Here is a 21,164-nt window from a genome sequence, read left to right as displayed (position 1 = left end):
TTTATTTCAACACAGCTATAACGGGACTGCCGGACTGCTCGTACTTCCTGTCCCTCCCCTTCCCGTTGCCCCGTGTCCCTTCCCACATGACACGGGAATACGTGACGACATCACACCCCCCCGATACTATACATAAAGTTCGGGATCATGACATTTCTTCAATGAGGCAATGTGGTTTTCTGCGAGTCCTTTGTGGCCTCCAGTCATTTCTTTCACTCGATTCTTGGGAGGGCCAACATGACTCTTCTGCGCCAGAATCCTCTCTGTCCCCTTCGTAGGGTGCATCCTTTTCCCATGTGCCTCGGGGTGTACGAGGTTCAACTAGCGGTACAATTCCTGGCATCTTTTTGAAGTGGGAGCTGTTTCTTGTTAATACATGGGTGCTGCCTTCAGCTGTGATGAGACCCTTTCCTATGCGTTACGGTGAGGGGCTCTTCTCCGAACGCTGCTACATTCTTGCGATTTTGCGGCTGCCTTGCAATGATGATGTCTCCAGTTGTTAGAATATTCTCTTCAGCCCTCCTTTTCTTATCAGCTGTTTCTTTCATGTCCAATTTCCGTGATGCAGCTTGCTGCCTCATATCCGCATCACCTTTGTATCGTTCCTCTTCTAGCCCTAGGTGGGGTATTCTGGTTCTTACATTTCTTCCAAACATGACTTCGGACGGCGATTTGCCTGTGGTACTGTGGGGTGTGTTGCGATAGTCCCTCATTAATTGACACAGCAATTTCTCCACCGATTCTCCTGTCAGGCGAGCTATCTGCGTGGTACGCTTGATGTTTTTCATGAATCGTTCAACCGTGCCATTTGCCTGAGGCCACAACGGTGTTACCTTCCTGTGATGGAAGCCCATGTATTCTGCAAAATTTCTAAAGTCCTGTCCAGTGAATGGGGGTCCATTATCGGATTTCAGTATTTTTGGAATGCCATAAGTGGCAAACATCCGATCCAACGCGGGAATGGTATGGTATGCCGCTGTAGATGGTATAATTTGTACCTCCGGAAATCTGGAATATTCATCAATGGCCACAAGGATATGTTCACCTTCTAATGGGCCATAGTGGTCTACTGCAATTTCTTCCCAGGTCCCTTCAGACAATTCAGTCATCCTGAGTGGTTCTGGTCTGGTTTGTGGATTGAGGACCACGCGGGTGGGGCAGTTTTTGAGCAGTTCTTCTACTTGGGTATCCAATTGAGGGAACCACACTCTTTGACGTAACATTCTTTTGGTGGACATTATTCCTCGATGTCCTTCATGCGCCAGCTCAAGGATTTTTTTTCTTAGGGTCTGTGGAATTACTAACTTGGTTCCTTTTAGTAACAGTCCCTCCTCTGTTTTGGCAAGCTCCTCCTTTACGGCCAGTAGACACGTGATGTCTTGTTTAGTCTCATCTCCCACATTCTCTTTGAGTTGTTTTGCATGTTTCCAGCGGCCCTTCTCGAGGCACCTCATAATAATTTGCATTGCTTGGTCTGTGTTGGTTTCTCTGGCTATTTGCTCCATGTCCAAACCTTGTGGGGCATTCCCCTGAACCACATACATGATGTATTCATCCGCTATAGAGGGGTCTTGGCTGGGGTGACGCAAGAGAAAGTCTGCTGGATTTTGTTCCTTCCCCGGCCGGTGAGTGATGTCAAAATGGTAGTCTTGCAACCTTAGGGCCCATCGAGCTATCCTGGGGGGCATCTTGGCCTGAGCACTGCCGTAGATGAACAGTAATGCCTGATGGTCGGTGACTATTGTGAATGGTTTTCCATAGAGAAATAGATGGAAATGCTCACAGGCCCAAACTACAGCCAAACCTTCCTTTTCAGCCTGTGAATAGGCTTGCTCAGTTTTTGAGAGGCTGCGACTTGCATAGGATACCACATGTGCGGCTTGACCATCTTTGTGATCAGCCTGTGAATAGGCTTGCTCAGTTTTTGAGAGGCTGCGACATGCATAGGATACCACATGTGCGGCTTGACCATCTTTGCGATCAAGTTGAGTCAATATGGCCCCTAGGCCACTGGGCTTGCATCCACAATTAGTTCTGTGTGTCTCTGGGGGTCGAAGTAGGCCATGTTTTTGGCGTCTGCAATGCAGGTTTTGATGATTTGGAAGGCTTGTTGGCACTCATTTGACCACTTGAATTCTGCACTGAGTTTGGTGAGGGCTCGTAGGGGTGCGCTGACCGATGCAAAATCTTTCATGTATCTTGTGCAGTAACTTGCCAAACCCAGAAATGATCGCAAATCAGTGACGGAGGTTGGTGGTGTGGTGTTCGTAAGGGCACTGACCTTCTCAGGATCGGTGTCATTCCACTTTCAGAGAAGATGTGCCCGAAGAATCGTAGTGTTTTCCTGAACTCACACTTCTCCTTGTTTAGTGTGAGGTGCGCTTCTTCCAGTGCCATGCACACCCGCATGAGTGTGTCATCGTGCTGTTCCTGGGTCTGTCCGAAAACCAAGATGTCGTCGCTATAATTTAGGCAGTTGGCACATGTTTGATTACGTTATGTATTTCTGACTGAAAGATTTCTGCTGCTGAGGAGACTCCAAAACTGAGTCTTTTTTATCTGTAGAGGCCCAGGTGAGTAGCAAAAGTGGTGATGTACCCGGACCTTTTGTGGAGTTCTAGTTGATGGTACCCTTTGTTGAGGTCCAGTTTTGAAAAAAACGGTGGCACCATTGAGTAGATGCACCATGTCCATTATTCGGGGAGATTGATGACGTTCTCTTAATATTGCTTCATTTGGTCTTCGCATGTCCACACAAATGCAAATGTCCGGGGAGTCTTTTTTTGGTACGGGTACTATGGGGGACACCCAGGGGGTCGGACCTACAGCCGGTTCAATTATGTCCGCTTCTAGGAGTTTGCTCAGTTCATTTTCTACCTGTTTTTGTATGTTGATGGGAATTCCTGTGTAGTGTTGGGCTACCGGCGTGATGCTGTTGTCTATGTGTAGTTCAATTTGCCTGTCTTTCAATTTTCCCAGTCCTTTAAATAGTGCGTGGAAGACTTGATTAATGCTTGAAGTGGGGTCCAGATGCTTGTGGATCATGAGTCTGTATAGAATATGTATTAACCCCATGTCGACAGCCGATTTATAGCTGAGAATGCATCCACTGTGTTGCGGCTTCTAGAACATGCATGGGTATTTCTTTCGCATGATCTTTGTATTTGTATGAGGCCGTGAAGAAACCCTTACACGCAAGGGGTGTCGTGGAGCCATATGGAAAAATCAGCGCTCGGGCTGGTCGCAGGCGGGCTGTGTTTGGTATGCTGTTGTAGCTCTCTTCACTTACTACGTTGACCGTGGCTCCCGTGTCCACTAGAAATTCAGCAGCCACCTGGTTGACTTGTATCATGAGAGTGGGGCTGTATTCTTTTGCAGTGGGGTTCCCAAGCGCGTATAAGTAGCCTTTCACCCTTGGTTCTCCTTTTCGTGGTTTTAGTTCATTCTTGGGATTGTCTTCTGAAGAGGTGTTGGAGACGCTGTCCGACTGTGATTGTTCCACCAAACACCTGACGTATCTCCTAGGGCGCCTTCTTCTCCCTGAGGGCGCCGCCTTGTTGGATCTCCACTCCCGTGAGGACCTTGCTTACCTTCGGTCTGTCGGATCCTCACGAGTCCTGTGACGTGGCGACTCGGTTTTGTTGTGTGAGTCGCGACTGGGACTTGGACGCCTCGGCTCTCTTTCTGGCGTGGATCTTCTGTTCCTTCCACTTCCTCGCGTTTTACTGCGATATATGAAACATACAGCCTTGTAATGGTTTTCTCACCCACATGCAGAGCAGATTTGACCCATGGCGGGGCACGTGCCTTCATGTGGGTATTCATGTCCGCATCATTAGCAAAATGGGTCTGTGTTCCCCTTTGGGGTGTTTTCCAGTTTGTGTAGACTCTCATGTTTCCCATGGGTGATGGTGATGCCATCCAGCCCTTCTACCTGTGCTGTTAGTACTGCCTCTGATCGTGCTAGGCGTAGAATCTCTTCCAGATTACGTGGTTTTTGTAATAGTCTTTTCCTGAAGTCACCACTTTCACATCCAACTATTATTTGGAATTATTCATTGGAATATTTGTTGAAATGGCAGTGCTTCATTTTCACACTCAGTCTCATCACGAACGCGTCCATTGTTTCACCTTTTATTTGTTTTGTGGTGTGAAAAATGTGCCGTTCATAGTCCACATTGGTGTGTGGTGTGAAGTAGTCAGTGAGGGTCGTTTTTAAACTGATATATGTGTCTATGGTATCTTCAGGCATTTCATCTAGAATGTCTCTTACGTTGGATCCTACGGCATGAGTGAGCAGACTATGTTTCCTTTCATCTTCAAGAGGGCCCACTGCTTTAAGGCAAACTTCAAAATCCCTTAACCATTTCTTCCACCTGGGCCCTAGCGTGCTGGAGTCACTGAGATCAAAACTGGGGGGCAGTTGTGAGATCAGGCTGTCCGTCATTTTTGAGCGGGTTATCCGGAGAGGTGTTATTTGTACATTAAGTGACTTCTCTGAGGAGTCATCCAGCATGACACAGTTATTGATTTGTCGCAGTGCGGCTGGTCAAAGGAGATGTGGGGAAACGACGCTCTCTTCCCACATGAAATTTCCTTTGTGATGGGAAGTGAAATGGGAGAAATGAAAAGAAAACGGAGAGCGAAGAAACACAGTTGCTGCCAGTAGCGGGATTCCGTTTTATGTATGGGGAGCCGATACGCTCCACCCACTTAGGTTATGGCTTACTTGGCGGGAAATGTGGTGAAGAGCCAGTGCGCTCAACTCCCGTGCGTCCGCCTCTGGCAAGTGATCTGGGGGGGAACTGACAGCCTACCTTCACGTGGGGAGCCGACGTGCTCCACCCACCGCTGTCTCCCTTCCCAGTCGTGGGCAGCTTCCTTCTACCCCGCCACTGCTGCAGGGAGCCGACGCGCTCCACCTGCCGGGCGTTTGCTGCCGTTGCAGGGAGCCGATGCGCTCCACCTGCCGGGTGTTTGTTGCCGTCGCAGGGAGCCGACGCTCTCCGCCTGCCGGGCGTTTGCTGCCGTCGCAGGGAGCCGATGCGCTCCACCTGCCGGTTGTTTGTAGCCGTTGGCGGGTACGTGCAGTACTCCGCCCGGAACCCTGCCAAGGATTGTGGTTGGCGGGGAGTTTCTCACTCCCACCCGCCTTACCTTCACTGTCGCGTCTTGGCCGGGCCGCAGTCTGCTGCTCCGCCTGCACTCGATGCTTCCGAGCGCAAATGCCGGGATTTGCGTGGCTGTGCTGGCGGTAGTTCTTCCGCCTCGTCGCCAATGTGAAGAAGTGGATCGGTCTCTCGCACCTTAGGCACTCACATTCAAAGGCTGCTCGCAATAAATGGACAGACACTAGATGCGGTATGATCAAACACGTCTTTATTTCAACACAGCTATAACGGGACTGCCGGACTGCTGGTACTTCCTGTCCCTCCCCTTCCCGTTGCCCCATGTCCCTTCCCACGTGACACGGGAATAAGTGACGACATCACAGATTTCAGAGTGAAAAGCCCTTGGTTCTGCAGGGGTCACTTGAAATACTCAAATAGAAGCCAGGTCACCAACACTATGCTAGGGCATTTCGAAATGCATTTTGGGTTGCGGCCAAAGAAAATCACAAGGCTCTCTCTAAATATATACCAGCACTGCCACTCGAAAGCATACTTTATGCTGCTTGGGCCTAAAGGAAAATCGTGAGGATTGCCTCCACAATATAGAAAGCAACGTAAGGGTCGTAGTTTCATGCTGCTTCTGCACAAAGAAAATCATGAGACCTGCCTCAACAATAAGTGGCAGCAATGCCATTGTAAAGCACATTTCCATGCTGCATGTTGCCCTGGTGCACCCCCATGTTGCACTCCCTGACCAAGGGATGCCACATGGCACATGCCCTGCTCCGGGTCTACCCCCATTTAGTTCTCAGTGCAACATTCTGCCTCCCATGTGGCTCTTAGTGCCCGCCCAGTTTTGTCCTCATTTGGCTTTCAGTGCCCAGTCCAGCCCAAAGGTAGCTCTCAGACTACCACAACCTGCCCCCTTGCTCACTGCACACATACAAACACAAGCATGCACACATACACATAGCTATATTCAACCAAATTTGCATGCACACAAAACACGTTTTTTCTTTGTTATTGCCAGTACTCCCCATCCCTCAGCTCCTCTTCTCCTTTCTGGGTCCTGCAGGTCTTAGTCCATGAGGAAACAGCAAGCAAGATGTGAAGTTGATCGACAACTTCCCTCCCAAACTCCCTCCTCCAGAGGATTAGTGACCATGAGAACACGGATTTCTAACGACGGTATTTGTTTTAAATCTCTTTATTGGTCTCGAGCTAAACACAATCATAGTTAGATACTTTCAGCAATTGTGTCCTATAATCGATTATAAACATTCCAGTACGAATGTAGTCACTCCTCTTATAATTTTAGGGTTTGATTGTGACGTACATTTTCTTTGTAACCGGTCTAACAACCAAGAACACAACTCATGGCACTGATGAGACCTTCAAAATACTCAGGCCTAGCAACAGTACATTTCATAAAATGATCACTTCAACATTCCTAATCTGATGATCAGTATTCCCTCATTACATATTGATCTAGTATAACTTCACACGCGTTTTGTTCAAGGTGGATATATATCTGGTGTTAAGCCTAATTCTTGTATCATAGTTCTCAAACGAGTACACACGTGTGCATACCCCATCCTCAACTTTGTTAGGCTGCATAATGCTCAATGTAATTAATGCCCACCATTTTAATTCAGTGTGCCATTGCTGCCCGATAGTAAAATACGGATATCCACATATACACCTATCAATTGTTAGCCATAGAGAAATGGTAGGACCCTATGTATCCTATTATCACATATTATAGTGACTGAACCCAGCAGACATATTTCAGGAACAAATGTGTTCTTCCTATTTATAACATTCTCAGCAGTGTGTGGCAGTCTGGGCCCTTAGGAGAAAGGAGGGCACAGGAGGATCCATGGAGGACCCAAGCATCCTAACGAAAGGATGACTGTGCGCATTAGTGCGCATTTCCACAACAGCTTGGCAGTCTGTACCGCTACGAGGAGGAAGGAGAACCCAGGATAATCCTAGGAGGGCCAGAGGGTGCTGCCATCAAAACGGACCCTCAGGGCGTCAGTGCACACGTCCACAGCAGCAAAGCAATCTGTGCCATCTGGCAGAGGATCCTGTAACTCGTGGACCTGTGCTCCTCTCCTTTCGTTTGGCTGGTTAGACTACTCCAGCAAAAAGCCAATACAGTAACAAGTAACTTGATTTGGAAGCCCTTAATGAATTTTCTCATATTGACACTGCTATTTTCTGGCCTTTGGGGAGGATGAGGCATTGAGGCACTGAATTCTTTTAAGGCCCTAGGTGTAACTAAGAACTGGAATACTTGTGGAGGTTTTTACCTAGGGTGAAGCACCTACAAAGGGCACATTTTGATGTGCCTTGGTGGCGGGGTACAGATATAACACTTGATTGCATGATCATATGCTATGGATTATACTGCACTAAGCTGGTGGATATTTTGGGCTTCCTTCTAGTCTTGATATGTCTAATACAATATCAAAAAGAGGTTTGGGCTAGCGTGATTGCTACTGTGATTGCTACTGTGGTCTCACCTGAATTGTTCCTGCTGCATATTAATAAAGATACTGTGATGAGCCAGGAATGAGACACGGACACAGTGTATTCATGGTTTTGGTCAAAGACCTATTAAAATAAAAGGGGGTTGGGAAATGGCTCTCTGTCCCTACTCCAAGAGGTGTTTCCTCACTAGAAAGCCAAAAATAAGGGTCTGTCCAATGTCAGGATGTCGAATGCAAATCGTCCTGTGTCCAAAGTACTATTTTGGCCCTCAGATCTAGGACGAATAACTCGAAGGTGAAAAGGAAAAATGTCTTTGGCCTTTAGTAGTACACAAATGTTCAAAAATGAAATGTCTAACTACAACAAAAAAGGGTCAGAAGGACAGAGTTCCTTGCTCCAGAGGGTGGTTATTTTCCCCAGGATTTCGCTTCACTCTTTCTTGTAATTCAAGAATGTCAGTCCCTCAAGTTTCTTTTGATCAAGCACACAAAACAACTTAGCTGTTAGTCCATATCGTTCTCTGATACTTGGTGTACTCTCAATGCCAGGTTTCCACTTTCTTTTTTTTAATGTATTTTCGGAAACTTGCCCCGTTATATGCTGATCAGGACTTTCTCCGATACTGTATAGCACACACTGTTCAACATGTCCATGCCTGGGATACTTTTCCCACCAGGGCATTTCCACTTAAAGATACTTGCAACTTGTATCTGCCTGGTATACTCTCCTGCCAGGGCTGGTCTCCTATGTATTATTTTTGCACCTTTGATCTTCCTAATATAATTTCTCACCTGGGCTTTTCCTCTCCTGACTTGAACTTGCATGGTATACTTTCTTACCAGGACTTTTCTCTTGTGTATATATGTGTTCTTGCAGCTTTTGACTTGGTGTATTTTCTGCAAGGGCTTTTCTCATAGGTATATTCTTGTAGCTTGCATCAATCTGGTACACATGTACAAACGTGATAGCTTCTTGTGTTTATTTGGTTCCATCTTAAATCCACCTGGTATACTCTTCTGCCAGGACTTTCCTTATATATGTACTGCGCACCCATGCAGACTTGACAATCTCTTATATCAGTACTGTCCTGTCTTTGTATACTATCTTGCCAGAATTTCTCGCATAGGTGTATTGCACACATTCACAAACTAGACAGTCTTTTCTGTATATTCCGTTACGCCTCTTTAAGGGAATTTCACGTACTTATTCTTTCTTATTTGCTTTATTTCCATTTGGGTTTGGTAGGCTTGCAGATCCGCCCTGGTGTCCCTGCTTCCCTTGGGTGGACTCACCAGCTTTGGCTGGCGTATGTCGGTTCTTCCGTTGCAAGCCAATGGCGGCCTTGAAGCGTCCTGCCTTCTCTCGCTGCTTCTTTCCCAGCTTCAGGTAAGTTTCTGTAATAACTAGAGTGCAGCCTGCGCTCCTGGTCTCCATTGTTCCTCATTACTCGGCTCACCTTCCTTGTTGTAGTATTTTCACACTTAGGGGAAAAGTCTGATTCTGATAACTTGGATGTGAAATTTGGTACAGTGTTCTTGGTGAGCTTTAAGTGCAAGTCAGTGCTTGATGTCTTGTGTGCAGAACGTGGGAAGACAATTTCAGTGCTTTTCTTGTGTTGCTGAGGGGAGGGATGACAATATGCCATTGATGCATGGGGAATGGCAGGGGTATCCTCAAATGAAAAAGGGGGATAACATGCCTCATCCGATGTGTTCCTCTGTCATATAGCCATGCCCAGGTTCAGGATCAGGTAGAGGCTGCCATCCCCTGGCCACATGGGGAGAGGTCACCACTGGGAGAGAAGTGATGACACCATCTGATTCATCACAATACTCAGACTAATTAGACTGTCTGGGTGGGGGGTAAGTGGGGGAAGAGTGTTGCACTAACGTTGCCCCTTGAGCTGTGGCGAGTGCCCTCCATCAGGAATATATACCTAAGCGTCAAAGACGCTAACCTGCACAACATTCTGCATATGCTCTAATACATTTTGCTAATCTAGCTGACTTAAGCAGCTGACTGGACAATGAAATTGTATGGATGTGTCATTCATTTGTGTTGTTTTTAGAGAACTGTCTTTAATGTGATTGATTTTATTATATTGTGCAGCTTACCAGGAGGAGGACGAGGAGGAGGAGGAGGACAGCAATGGGTCATGGTTATTAGGTATTTATTCAAAATAAAAGAAAAATGCCCAACTGGCCACATCATTACGAGGGAAATTCCATGCCTTATAAAACAAAAACTAAGGGTGCTTGTCGTAGTCCAAAATAAAGAGCCCAGAGTCCAAATTTCTAAGTTCCTAACTGGCCCTACCACTTTTGAAAAACCTATCTAAAAAGAAAACGAGGCTTGCAGAACCTCGGCACCTGCTTCTGCCATGCCCGGTTCTTGGAGTACTTCCCTCTGTCTCAAAGTTCAATTAAGATAGCCCTAGGAGATATCCAGTCCTTGCTATAGTTCATCAGTTAAAATATTAGTTTTTTTTTATACAGTTCTTGCTTTTCCCCTGTGGGGAACACAAGACAATTTCTCTTGCTTTTTTTAATTCGTGATTTACCACTGGTCACATTCCACCAGGATCAATGTAGATTCTTCCAGTAGTAAAAATCCCTCCAGGGATTAGTTTTACAGGTATTCTTCTTGATTGCCACCTCCTGTGACACTGGGACTCCACAAAGTCCTGTCACTCTGTGGTGGGTTTGTTATCTTCAATTCAAACACTTCGACACATGTTTTGGCTTCCTCAGCCAGGATACAAATCGCACATATTCCTTTGACTTCCTCGTCCACAAGACTTGTGGCCATATATATCTCAATTTGTTAGTGAGCATGGCTTCCCAAGCCTTCATAGATAGTACTTGTGTTTCTTTCACTTTATTTACAGGGGGCTGCACACCAGTTTCATGCTTTCACTCTCACAGTGACTTCTCCAGCCTTAACAATCAATATTAGAAACACTCTCATTCCAGGCTACCCGAGTCTTGTGCTCATTTCAGTCTCCCTATGTCTGATACCAAAAATGGTTTTGGCAGTTTCTGACCCCACAGTATTTTGCCTTTGCTGGCGGTGGGAGCACTTGCCTCTTGTTCATCCTCATCCCGCTTGGACCGGCACTCGCTGTGTGGAGATCTGAATCTCTGGCTCCTTCCTTGTTTCGGGTTTCAGCGTCTGTTGCTGGGCGCCCGGCCCACCACCGACTTCAAGTGGTCACACCACCAGAAACAATTTCTTCCCATCTAGGCTCCTCTCAGGCTCAGAGCCTCCTGCATGGTCAGTGTACCTGCTTCATTGCCTCCAGCTAGCAGGCTTCACTTCCGCTATGCTACAGCTGACTATCCATAGCTATGCCCCTCCAGGACATGTTTCCAGAGGCTTGCCTCTGCGTACTATGGATTCTCCTCACTTCGTAGAAGCTGCGCATGGTTTCTCCAGTCTCTCTCCATTCAAAGTTCTTATTCTGTGCACATACGTCCTCACAAACAGAAAAGGTGTGTCCTTCATTTACGGTGGCCCTCAGATAGCAGTCAGCATTACCTGAAGCCAATAGGAAGGAAGAAGGATTGCTGGTACTCAAAACATTAATTGCTTTTCAACCCAATGTATGCAGAGCTGCAAGAAACAAACATTTTCAGCAGATGGGATTTACCCCAGTACTATCTCAACATCTCCACAAACATGCATATATGAATAACGATGAAGGATTATAGATATGCCCAGATTTGAAAAAAGGCATAGTCAATGCCGAAACACGTGTAATCGGAAAGGGCCAATAAACAAAACTAATTGGATCACAACACATGTGATTGTGGAACTTTCTTCATACATAATTGTGGTGCAGCAAGAAGGTGTGTGGAAGGTGTGTGGAAAATACACATTTCCTTACAAACAAACGGAGTGGGGGATCTCTTAGTCCCGGTCTTTCACACACCAAAGCGACACCTACAAATCTAAATTGAAATACTGGTCGTGGGGGGTTTCACAGTGATATCATAAAAAGCTCCTGAAACCAAAGTAAAACAGATAATGTAGTTCTTTCAGGGAGGTCGGCATTGGAATGGAAGCCCTTGCCCCAGAGAGGGGAGTCACTCACAGTGAGGTCCCACTTGCTTAGACCCCTAGGGAGGGTCTTTCAGAGCGGGCTCACCTCCCTAGTCTCAAAGGAAGTGGCTCCTGTCAGGGGAGAAGGGGTGAATTGTCCAGATACGTCACATTTGATCATTGTTTTATGTTGGGGCTGAATTACATTACTTTATACTTGTAATACATATACATAAATGTTGGCTCTGCTAAGTAGAAACATGGTAAAAAGAAAAGCTGCCATGTACCTGCCACTTGGGGGATAAGTCTAACACTCAATGTTTATAAGTAAAGCAAATGATGAAGCAGACAAGCTAATAAATTAAATGGGGACTGAGAAACCTGAAGGCGTCTTCCTAGCTAGTCCCTGGGGATCTGTCCTCCAGGTGGCCAGGACATGGCCATCGCTATTGGATCCAGTTCCTGGGGGGTGCATCAGTGCGGGAGGATCATCTGGATGGGGGCTCTAGGAGAGCCAACAGAAGAGGTCAAACTGGTCATACTGGAGGTCTAGTAAAATCATTGTACAATCGAAAGGCTTTGATCTACAAATCTGAGAATGTAAGGGAAGCGAATCCTGCATAGTGAAAGTAAAAGGGAAGTGAAATCCGTGAACATTGAGAGTCAAAGTGAATGTGAAATTGGAGAGACTGAACTCGGAAGTGGGTTACTAATGAAAAGGGGACAAAGTCTAAAGTCCCGAAAAACAGAGTGTTGACCAAGATAAACCAGAACAAGGAATGTGCACCGGAACAGTTTGAAAAACATTTATATTTGTGAGCGAAGGGTCAGCACCCAGAAGAGGGGGACCCAGGGGTGAAGTGTTCACCCAATGTGAACTGTGAAAGAACTTTGGTCGTCAAACTTTGCGATCCATGGAGATACAGAGCTACAAATAATTAATACTGAAGATGTTATCACAAATGATACCCAAGTAAAAAGGGGAAATATGGGGGAAAGATCCAAGATTCATAAAACTCGCAATAAGCAATGATTCAAATGCCAACAAAAATCAATTTCAACACTTACCTCTGTGGGTGATGTGTTAACTACTAAACGTCTAGGAATATGGAACAAGAAGGTGGATGCAATTATACCATCTCAGTTGTATTGCATGAATCGTTTAAACACCAGGATACAATAGTATAAGTGTTAAAAAGTCCTGAGCAAGCCCGGTTAGTTATTACCACACATGAAATTGTTTATGCCCATGAGGCAATATTAAATATACCATGCACCCCCATTTTCAATCGTTTGAGGCTCTGTCTGTTGAACCCTTAGAAAATTGTAATAAGAACTATGGAAGCGATGGCATGGGCTCATAAAAGCAAAGAGCTAAACAGCAACGGCTTATTGCCCTTGGATATCCAAAAGAGATAATTTGTAACAAACTAATACTGACAACATGCTGATTGATGCATGTAGACATAATGCTTCAGAATGTAGAACATTTGTCAATTTATGCTCTAATAATTGTGCCTGTTAAAAGACATTGTTGGAACTCTCCAACAAAACTAAAAGCAGTAAGGAAACTGATGTCTGCCTACATAGATAGGCAGAAGAGAAGCATAAATAATGTGATTTGAAACACAAGTCTATTCTGCCCCCACAGGACAGAAAGTAGCAATGACCAGGCCACTGTTGATCTCCACCAATACAAAATCAAACAGGAGTGTTTCTGTCACACCCGGAGGGGTATCAGCAACCCCTCCCTAACCACGGATGCCGAAGGGAGTATGACCATCCCACCTTGGTTGGCATGGGTCCCTGAAGTTTACAAAACAGGTTACCACTCAGCAGCCAATGGGGGGGAAGAGGGTTAGGGAAACGTAAGTGGATAGGTAGGGGGTTTTCTTTGGAAATGTCATACAGCTCTCATACAATGCACTAATGACTCACACCTGGAATAGTACCAGCGCTGATCATTTACATCCTGCCAACACCAAGCCTATACTCCCGCTTGCTTCCTCCTAGGAACTCCACCTACCCGCATACACTCCCACAGATGACAACCCAGAACGGACTCAATGTTTACATAAACAAAATGAGAACATGACTTAAGCAATACATGTTTGGAATGACACAGTGGAATGGAACACATGATGAAATGAAACGGGCATCAGCATCTGGAGCGCACTCCATCCAGCGCTGCTTCCTTGTATGCATTAAAATGCCCTCCACTGTTACTCCACAGCAAGCTGGTGGCTTAATTCAGAACACCATAGTTAAAGCAGACCAGTGATTCTGTTTCCTCACAGAGTAAATACAATGCATGCAACAGGAGTGATTCTTATGCAATTAGTACTCATCTTTAGCTCGGGGACCTCTCAAGGTTACCCATAGCGGATTGTAGCAGGCAAAACGCCTCGTGGTCGGCACCACTCATAAGGACGTGCTGGGAAGTAGAGAGGCTCACGTGAAATTCTCAGGAGATGTGGAAAACCGAGCCCCACTTCCGAACAGAAGGAGCACTTCACCGCCGCTGCACTGGATTCCGCGTCCCTGCTCCACATAATCGCACCCTGCCCGTGCCTCCAACAGTCAAAACTAACAGCATGGAGCACAGGCAAGTGCAAAGCTTTTCAAGACCGAGCGTCACGTGTGTGCTGCACGTGGCCGCAGGGGATCGTGGGATATGTAGTCCCAAACAGGGTTTATGGTCCCAGCGAGCCACAGCGCCAGGGCTTCTTTGCCCATGCCTGATGGCAATGCCCACAAGTAGCCCCGCATATCCTTACAGTACCCCCTCTCCTAAGGCCCGCCTCAGGCCCTGGTTTGTCTGGGTGCCTTTCATGAAATAGTTTAGTCGGTTTTGGTGCGTGCACTGCCTCTGCCAGTTCCCATGACCGATCCTCTGGTCCATATCCAGCGCATTCCACTAAATACCATATACGACGCTGACGCCTTCTTGAATCCAAAATGTTCTGTGCTTCGTATTCCTCCTGTCCATCTGCCGTGATAATTGGTGGCTTCTTGGGTAGAACCCCTGGTGCTGCAGTTTTAGAGATACATGAAACACAGGATGTATTTCTAAAGTTCCATGAAACTTCAATTTAACTGCTGTGTCAGATACACATTTAACAATTACATTAAGGGCCAATGAAGCAATGCATCCCACCATGCATATGTTCGGTGTGGACAACCACACCTTGTCCCCCACCGCATACCTAGGGGATTCTTGCCTTCGTCTGTCGGCATCTCTCTTGAAAGTTACTTTAGCCTTTTCCAAGGTTTGGCGTGCCCTTTGCTTGATGTCTCCAAGCACCTGTTTGTGCTGCATGAGTGCTGGCAAATTTACTGTCACCGGAATATGTTCTGGGAGCATGTCTTGTTCTTGACTGTCTAAACACATGTTGGGTGACATGCCCAAAGAAGCATGTACTGAGTTATTGTGCATGAACTCTGCTACCCAGAGAACCTTCACCCATGAGTTCATTCCATCTGCCAACAAGCACCACAAATATTGCTCCATGGCTTAGTTTACCCACTTGTTTTGACCCTCTGTTCGTGGGTGGTAACTTGTAGATAGTGCACAGCTGATTCCTAACAACCGACAAAAGCCGTGCCAAAACCGTGATGTGAATTGTGAACCCCGATCAGAAACAATGATACGAGGTAACGCATGGAGTTGTACAATGTTGTGAAGGAATAAGTCTGCTAACTGACCCGCACTTACAATACACACACAAGGGACAAAATTTGCCTGCAACGAGAAATGGTCAACCATGACCATGATGGTGTTGTGCCCGTTATCTTCTGGTACCTCATTAATGAAATCCATACATCTACTTAACCAAGGCCCTTCTGGCGTGGGTAAAGGATGTAGACCTCAACTTTTCACACTATCAGCCTTATTCCTCATGCAGTTATCACACACATTGTTGGATATAGACATGTACTTGTTTCTTCATACCCGGCCACCAAAACTATCTTTCCAACATTTGCTGAGTCTTCCGTTCCCCTGCATGCCCCACTAAGGGGGACTTACGGCACCACAGTAACGCCTTGTCCCTCAATTGTGCCGTAGGGAGGAACAATCGGTTTGCATGGAAAGGTAAACCCTCTCGCATAGATCTGAGTGAGTCCTTTGACACCCTTGACTGTAAGTCCTCTTTCTTTTTTTTTAATAAACATATTTTATTGGTGATTTAAACACATTCATACAAAATATCAACAGTTTCCCCCCCTCCTCCCCTCCACCTCCTCATCCCGGGTTGATTCCTTGGTCTGTTCACATTTGTCACTCCATGCATCACCTCCAGTAGTATATCGCCTATAATGTTGAAGTTAGGACCCCAGTGCTCCCGCCGTTGCCCACCAATAGTTCTCAGATTTCACGTTCTTCCCACTTTCCCCAGATCTTCGTAGCTTTTGCAGGGCACCCTTGTGCCGTGTATATTCTGTGTTCTTTTGTCACGCAGATGTCCATTTCATTGACCCATTGGTCGACTGTTGGGAATTCCGGTGCACCCCATTTCTGTGCCATGTCCCGCTTCATCAGGCCCATTGCCGTGGAGAGAAAAATACCCTCCCATTTGTTCGAGGTGCTTTCATCCGGAGCGCCCAGTAGCATTATTGCGGGTTCTAGTGTTATAGTACGGCCCAGCGTTCTTGTAAGTACTTGTGAGCACTGTGTCCAGAAGTCTCTGATTTTGGGCCATTCCCAGAGGAGATGAAAAAAAGTGCCCTCCTCCTCCCGGCATTTCAGGCAATAGGGATCTGCTGCCCTTCCCCAACCGAAAAGGGCCACACGGGGGTAGTATACTCTGTGGAGTATTTTGAGCTGTACCAGTCTTATTCTGGAGTCTATTGCGATTTAGTGGGGGTGCACGAGGACCTGAATCCAGTCCTGAGGGTCAATATCCCCAATATTCCGCTCCCATCTAGTTTTGAGGCTGGCCAGTTCCGGAGTAGCGAATGCATTGATGGCCTTATACAGTATAGTCGTTACCTTGGTGGGGATATGTTGTGTTAGTAGGTTACGTTCCAAGGGTGTATAATCTGGTGCGTCGGCAAGTTCTTGCCTGTAACCCCTGAGAGCGTGTGTTAGTTGTGTATAGTGATATTGTTCTGCTGCCGGGATTCCAAATTTCTGTTGAAGCATTTCAAACGGGAGGATGGCGCCATCCGCGATAACATCTCCCACTTTTATCCCGGCACTCACCCATCGGGTCCATGTAGTCAGCTTTTTAACCTCCGTCAGCATATGATTACCCCATAGTGGTTGTGTCGTGGTGATATGGGATGAAGTAGTTTGTGCGGGGGGTCTGGGTATGCTTTGGTATAGTGTTCGGATTGGTGGGGTGTCCTGGATAATAGGTAATTCCGCTCTGATGTGTGGGAGTTCTGGGTCCCCATGAAGGAGGTCATTAACTATATTTAATTGATTGGCCCAGTAGTAGGATCTGAGATGTGGGACTCCCATGCCCCCCTCCCAAACAGAGCGCTGCAGCGTGGCAGGTGCTATTCGGGGCTGCCCCCCCCCCCTTCCATATTAGTTTCCTTAAGAGGCCCTCTACCCGGGTGAACTCAGAATTTGGTATGGCTAGTGGGGCGTTCTGCAGGATGTAGAGGAAACGTGGAAGTGCCATCGTCTTGAAGAGGGCCGCTCTCCCCATGAGTGTTAGTGGCAGGAGCCTCCAGTGCTGTACGTCACCATCGAAGCGGTCGATCAGCGGGTGTAGATTATGCAACACATAGTTTGATAGTGTCCCAGTGACCCATATGCCCAGGTAACGAAAACCTTCCCTCTCCACTCGACATGGGGTGTCCCGGGGAATTGCCAGATCGTCGCCTTTAACCGGGAAGAGGACTGATTTCCCCCAGTTTACCCTGAGGCCACTGAAATTCCCATAGGTCATCAGCATTCGGGCTATGATGGGGCATGCATGGTCCGGGTTACTCAAATACAACAATAGGTCGTCTGCATAAAGGGAGAGTTTATCCTCCCGTCAGTTTGGCCATTGTAATCCGGACCATGTAGTTACTTGTCGGAGCCATCGGGCTAGTGGCTCGATTGCCAGGGCGAAGAGAAGGGGGGACAGTGGGCAGCCCTGTCGAGTGCCCCGGTTCATTGGGAAGGTTCTAGAGGTCCAACCGTTTATTCTAACTGCAGCCAAGGGGGCCTCGTATAGAAGTTGAACTAAGCTGAGAAAGGTTTCGCCTATGCCCATACGCCGCATTATTGTCCGCAGACTTGCCCATACCACCGAATCGAACGCTTTCTCAAAATCAATTGCAAGCAACATGAGTGGTGTATTAAGGGTTGGGGCCCTTTCCAGGAGCAGGTGTAAACGTCGTAGGTTCATTCTGGTCGATCTTTGCGGCATGAAGCCGCATTGATCTTGTTGGACCAGTGCCAATATGACCGTTTGGAGCCTATTGGCCAAGGAGCATCAAAGGTTAAGACAGGGGCACTGCTGGCAACGTGTAAATGATACCAATAGTAGTGTTCAGTCGGCATCCGGTCATTTTTTTGAAAACATTTTTTCAAAATACAATGTCAAAAACATTTTGCTGAATATTTTTTTTCTCGAATGTCTTTTTTTTAGTTTATAGTTTGTTTCGTAAGTTTAAAAAAGGCTTAAAAAAAACGGGGTTGGGAGGGAACCCCCCCATTTAAAAAAAAAAAAAAATGAAAAAAAAAAGACATTCGAAATATTTTTTTAGGCAAAATGTTTTCGACATAATGGCATTCGAAAAAAATCACTATAAACCTGTTGAGTCACATCCCCTCCATGCAACAGAGAACGATCAAAATTGCAGGCAAAAGGCATATTGCGAACAAAAGAACAAAAAGCGGACATAGGATAACTGCTAACCTCTAGCAGTTATTGGCTTTCCAGTGTTTTGCGACTCCAGTCTTGTTAGCTGACAGCCTGAATATTAATATTTTAGATCATCAAATGGAATACAACAGTTTTCATAGACTGCTGGTTTTTTGACTGCAACATGTTCACATTTACTTACCAAAAGTCCCTTTTGGAAATCAAGAAGACCTGGTCCGCAGGCTAGGTCTGATGAATCAACGAGGATTCCAATTTTGCTTCCTTTCACAAGTCCAAACATCTAAGCAAAGCATACACAAGTTTAAAACATGCAAGGATTTATGACTTATCATATATCATTAACTACACTTTCTAAAATGAATGTACACTGAAACAATTAAGTCTTCATTTTGAAATTGTTGTACTTGTCCATCAGTTAGAAAATAATTGCATCAATGTCTAACACTGAACCAAACAAGCACACCATAAAATGTGTTCAAGTGAAGATCTCATTCAAAACAACGGGTTAGCTGTATTTGCTTGTAAGTCAAAGTTCGATACTGCAACATGCTCCATCGTTTTAGTAATATAATTGCAGCACATTACCTAGCATGCTTGCCCCATAAAAACAGCCGCCACATGGTGTATTTGTAAAAGGAGTTATATTATGCATAGTTTTCCTTTAGTACTCAAGTCATCAAAAGTGGCACCTTAGATACCTGCTATTGACTACATAGTATTATGCAAATTAGTCTGCAAAATGGTTTTCATGTGATATTTCGGCATTTTGAAGGTCAAAAACAAAAACAAAACAATTTATTTTGCCTGTTTTTGTGCAGCCTTCAAAATACAAAAGCACCACATCTCTGGTGAGTGAAGGGGGTTTGGAGGGTGTTCAACTCCCCCACCCGCCAACTCCTCTTCCATTCTAGCTGGGCCCGTCAGCCCCTGCGCGCACTGCTGTGCATCGCATGGCTTGACAGTTATCTTTTCTTTTTCATTTTTTAGACATCTAAAATTTCACTACACCCCGCAAAAGAAACACTCAGACTCATGTTGGAATCTAGGGACAGTCAATTTAGAATTCATATTTTCCACTGTTCTGCAGAAACTCTTACAACGTAACAAGAATAAACTAATGATTGGAAGCCTGGCATTGTTAATGCATGGCCATGCTGCATCAATGTTTTACACAAAAGACCATGTAACTCTCCAGCAAGAGCAATGGGTCTATCAGTAGCTCTGCGAAGGGCCAGGCTTGAACCTTTCTTTTTCAATTCCATCTGATTAGAAGAATACTATGGCAAGACCTGAAGCAACTATTATGCTTCACTATACTCAAAACTGAGTAAAAAGTGACAATCCTCATTCAGGTTATGCTGGTTGCAATTCCTCATTGTAGTGTATGCAAATATGAATTGAGCTCATTTTTATATGTTAAATGTTTCAATTGTGAAGTTGCTGGAGCCCACAGTTTCAAGGGCCAGCTTAATTGAGCATGGGTGGGGCTTACGATTAAATTGCTCACCACAGTTCGCTTTGTTCTTACTTTTGTGTAAGCATCCACTTCGAGCATGGATCCAGTGTGCAGGAGATGCTGCCCATGGCATGATCTCAGAAGTGAGCTCATGACCGGTGTGCCGCCTGAAGTGGCACATGTAACATGGGAAGAGGTACAAGGAGACCACCAAGGACAGCAGCAGTGTTTAGGGGCAGAGAAGCTAGCCCCTGTCATCTCCTACCTGGCAGACATTGCTCATGGCTGCGTTTGAGCTATATTTAGTTTCATTTATTTCCAGAGAATCCAAGCCGCGGATATAAAACCAAGAAGCCAGAAACAGGAGACAGGTATGTATCGCACCCAATACTTAAGGGAGATGGCCAAAAGGCAAGGCTAGAAAATGTATTGCAATTAGACCAATTCTTAGGGTAGCCAACGTATGGCATTCAGATTAATTTTGAGGGTAGCCAATGAATTGCATCTAGATGAACTTTTGAGAGTAGTCAATGCACTGCAACTAGATGAGTTTTGAGGGTAAACAATGTACTGCATCTATTGTTTTTTTTGTTTTTTTTTTAGAGACGCAATGGATCTCTATAGGTCAGCAAATAAAATGCCACACCACAGAGTGTTTGTGCAAACCATTTGTTGGCTGCACATAATAGAGATGATTCAAACAGTGAAATATTTGAGAGTTAATGGTTTAGCAGAATACCATCATTTTAGGATGGAAGAGATGCATATGCTCAGAAATGCAGAGTGGGGACTCACGACCTAAAGGATGCCTAACCCAATGTGCCTAATGTACTCCCCTCGTAGGAAGTTCCTTTAGTTTTGGTGCGGGAGTGCATGTCTGGGAATTAGTGAGCCTTCCATTCAGGCTCGAACCCATGACCATGTGTGTCACTAAGTTGATGAGGCTGCTAACAATGCTCTAAGAGAGCAGGAGATGAGAATGACAATTTATCTGAATGGCAAGATTTTCAAGACTCGGGATGCTCAATCGTCAGTGAACTAAGTCAACTGGCAACAGACCTTCTCCAAGGTAGGCAGAGGCACATTTGCATTTGTTGTTCGGAAGTCGTTACAGTGGCATGAGGAAGATGATTATGATCTCAAGTGGCTTTTGCTAAATCCTCTCCTGTGACAGGTAGCACAGAGCTTTCACATTCGTTGATGTAGTAACACTGTGTGAGACTACACAACACT

The 21,164-nt window shown here is 45.8% G+C and overlaps 1 protein-coding gene across 1 annotated transcript in view; it reads right to left on the bottom strand.

The window, feature by feature from the left end:
* The window catches only part of VWA3A (von Willebrand factor A domain containing 3A), a 2,090,411-nt gene that overhangs the window by 1,788,513 nt on the left and 280,734 nt on the right, over positions 1–21,164 (bottom strand). The window contains exon 7 of the mRNA XM_069645605.1: positions 18,657–18,755. Coding sequence (XP_069501706.1) covers positions 18,657–18,755 — 99 coding nt within the window. The remainder of the gene's footprint in view (positions 1–18,656; positions 18,756–21,164) is intronic.

This window comes from Ambystoma mexicanum, chromosome 2p (genome assembly GCF_040938575.1).
Source record: "Ambystoma mexicanum isolate Mex_15411 chromosome 2p, UKY_AmexF1_1, whole genome shotgun sequence".
Classification (NCBI taxonomy): Eukaryota; Metazoa; Chordata; class Amphibia; order Caudata; family Ambystomatidae; genus Ambystoma; species Ambystoma mexicanum.
Note: the sequence above shows the minus strand (reverse complement) of the source record. Positions and strands in the feature narration are given on the sequence as shown.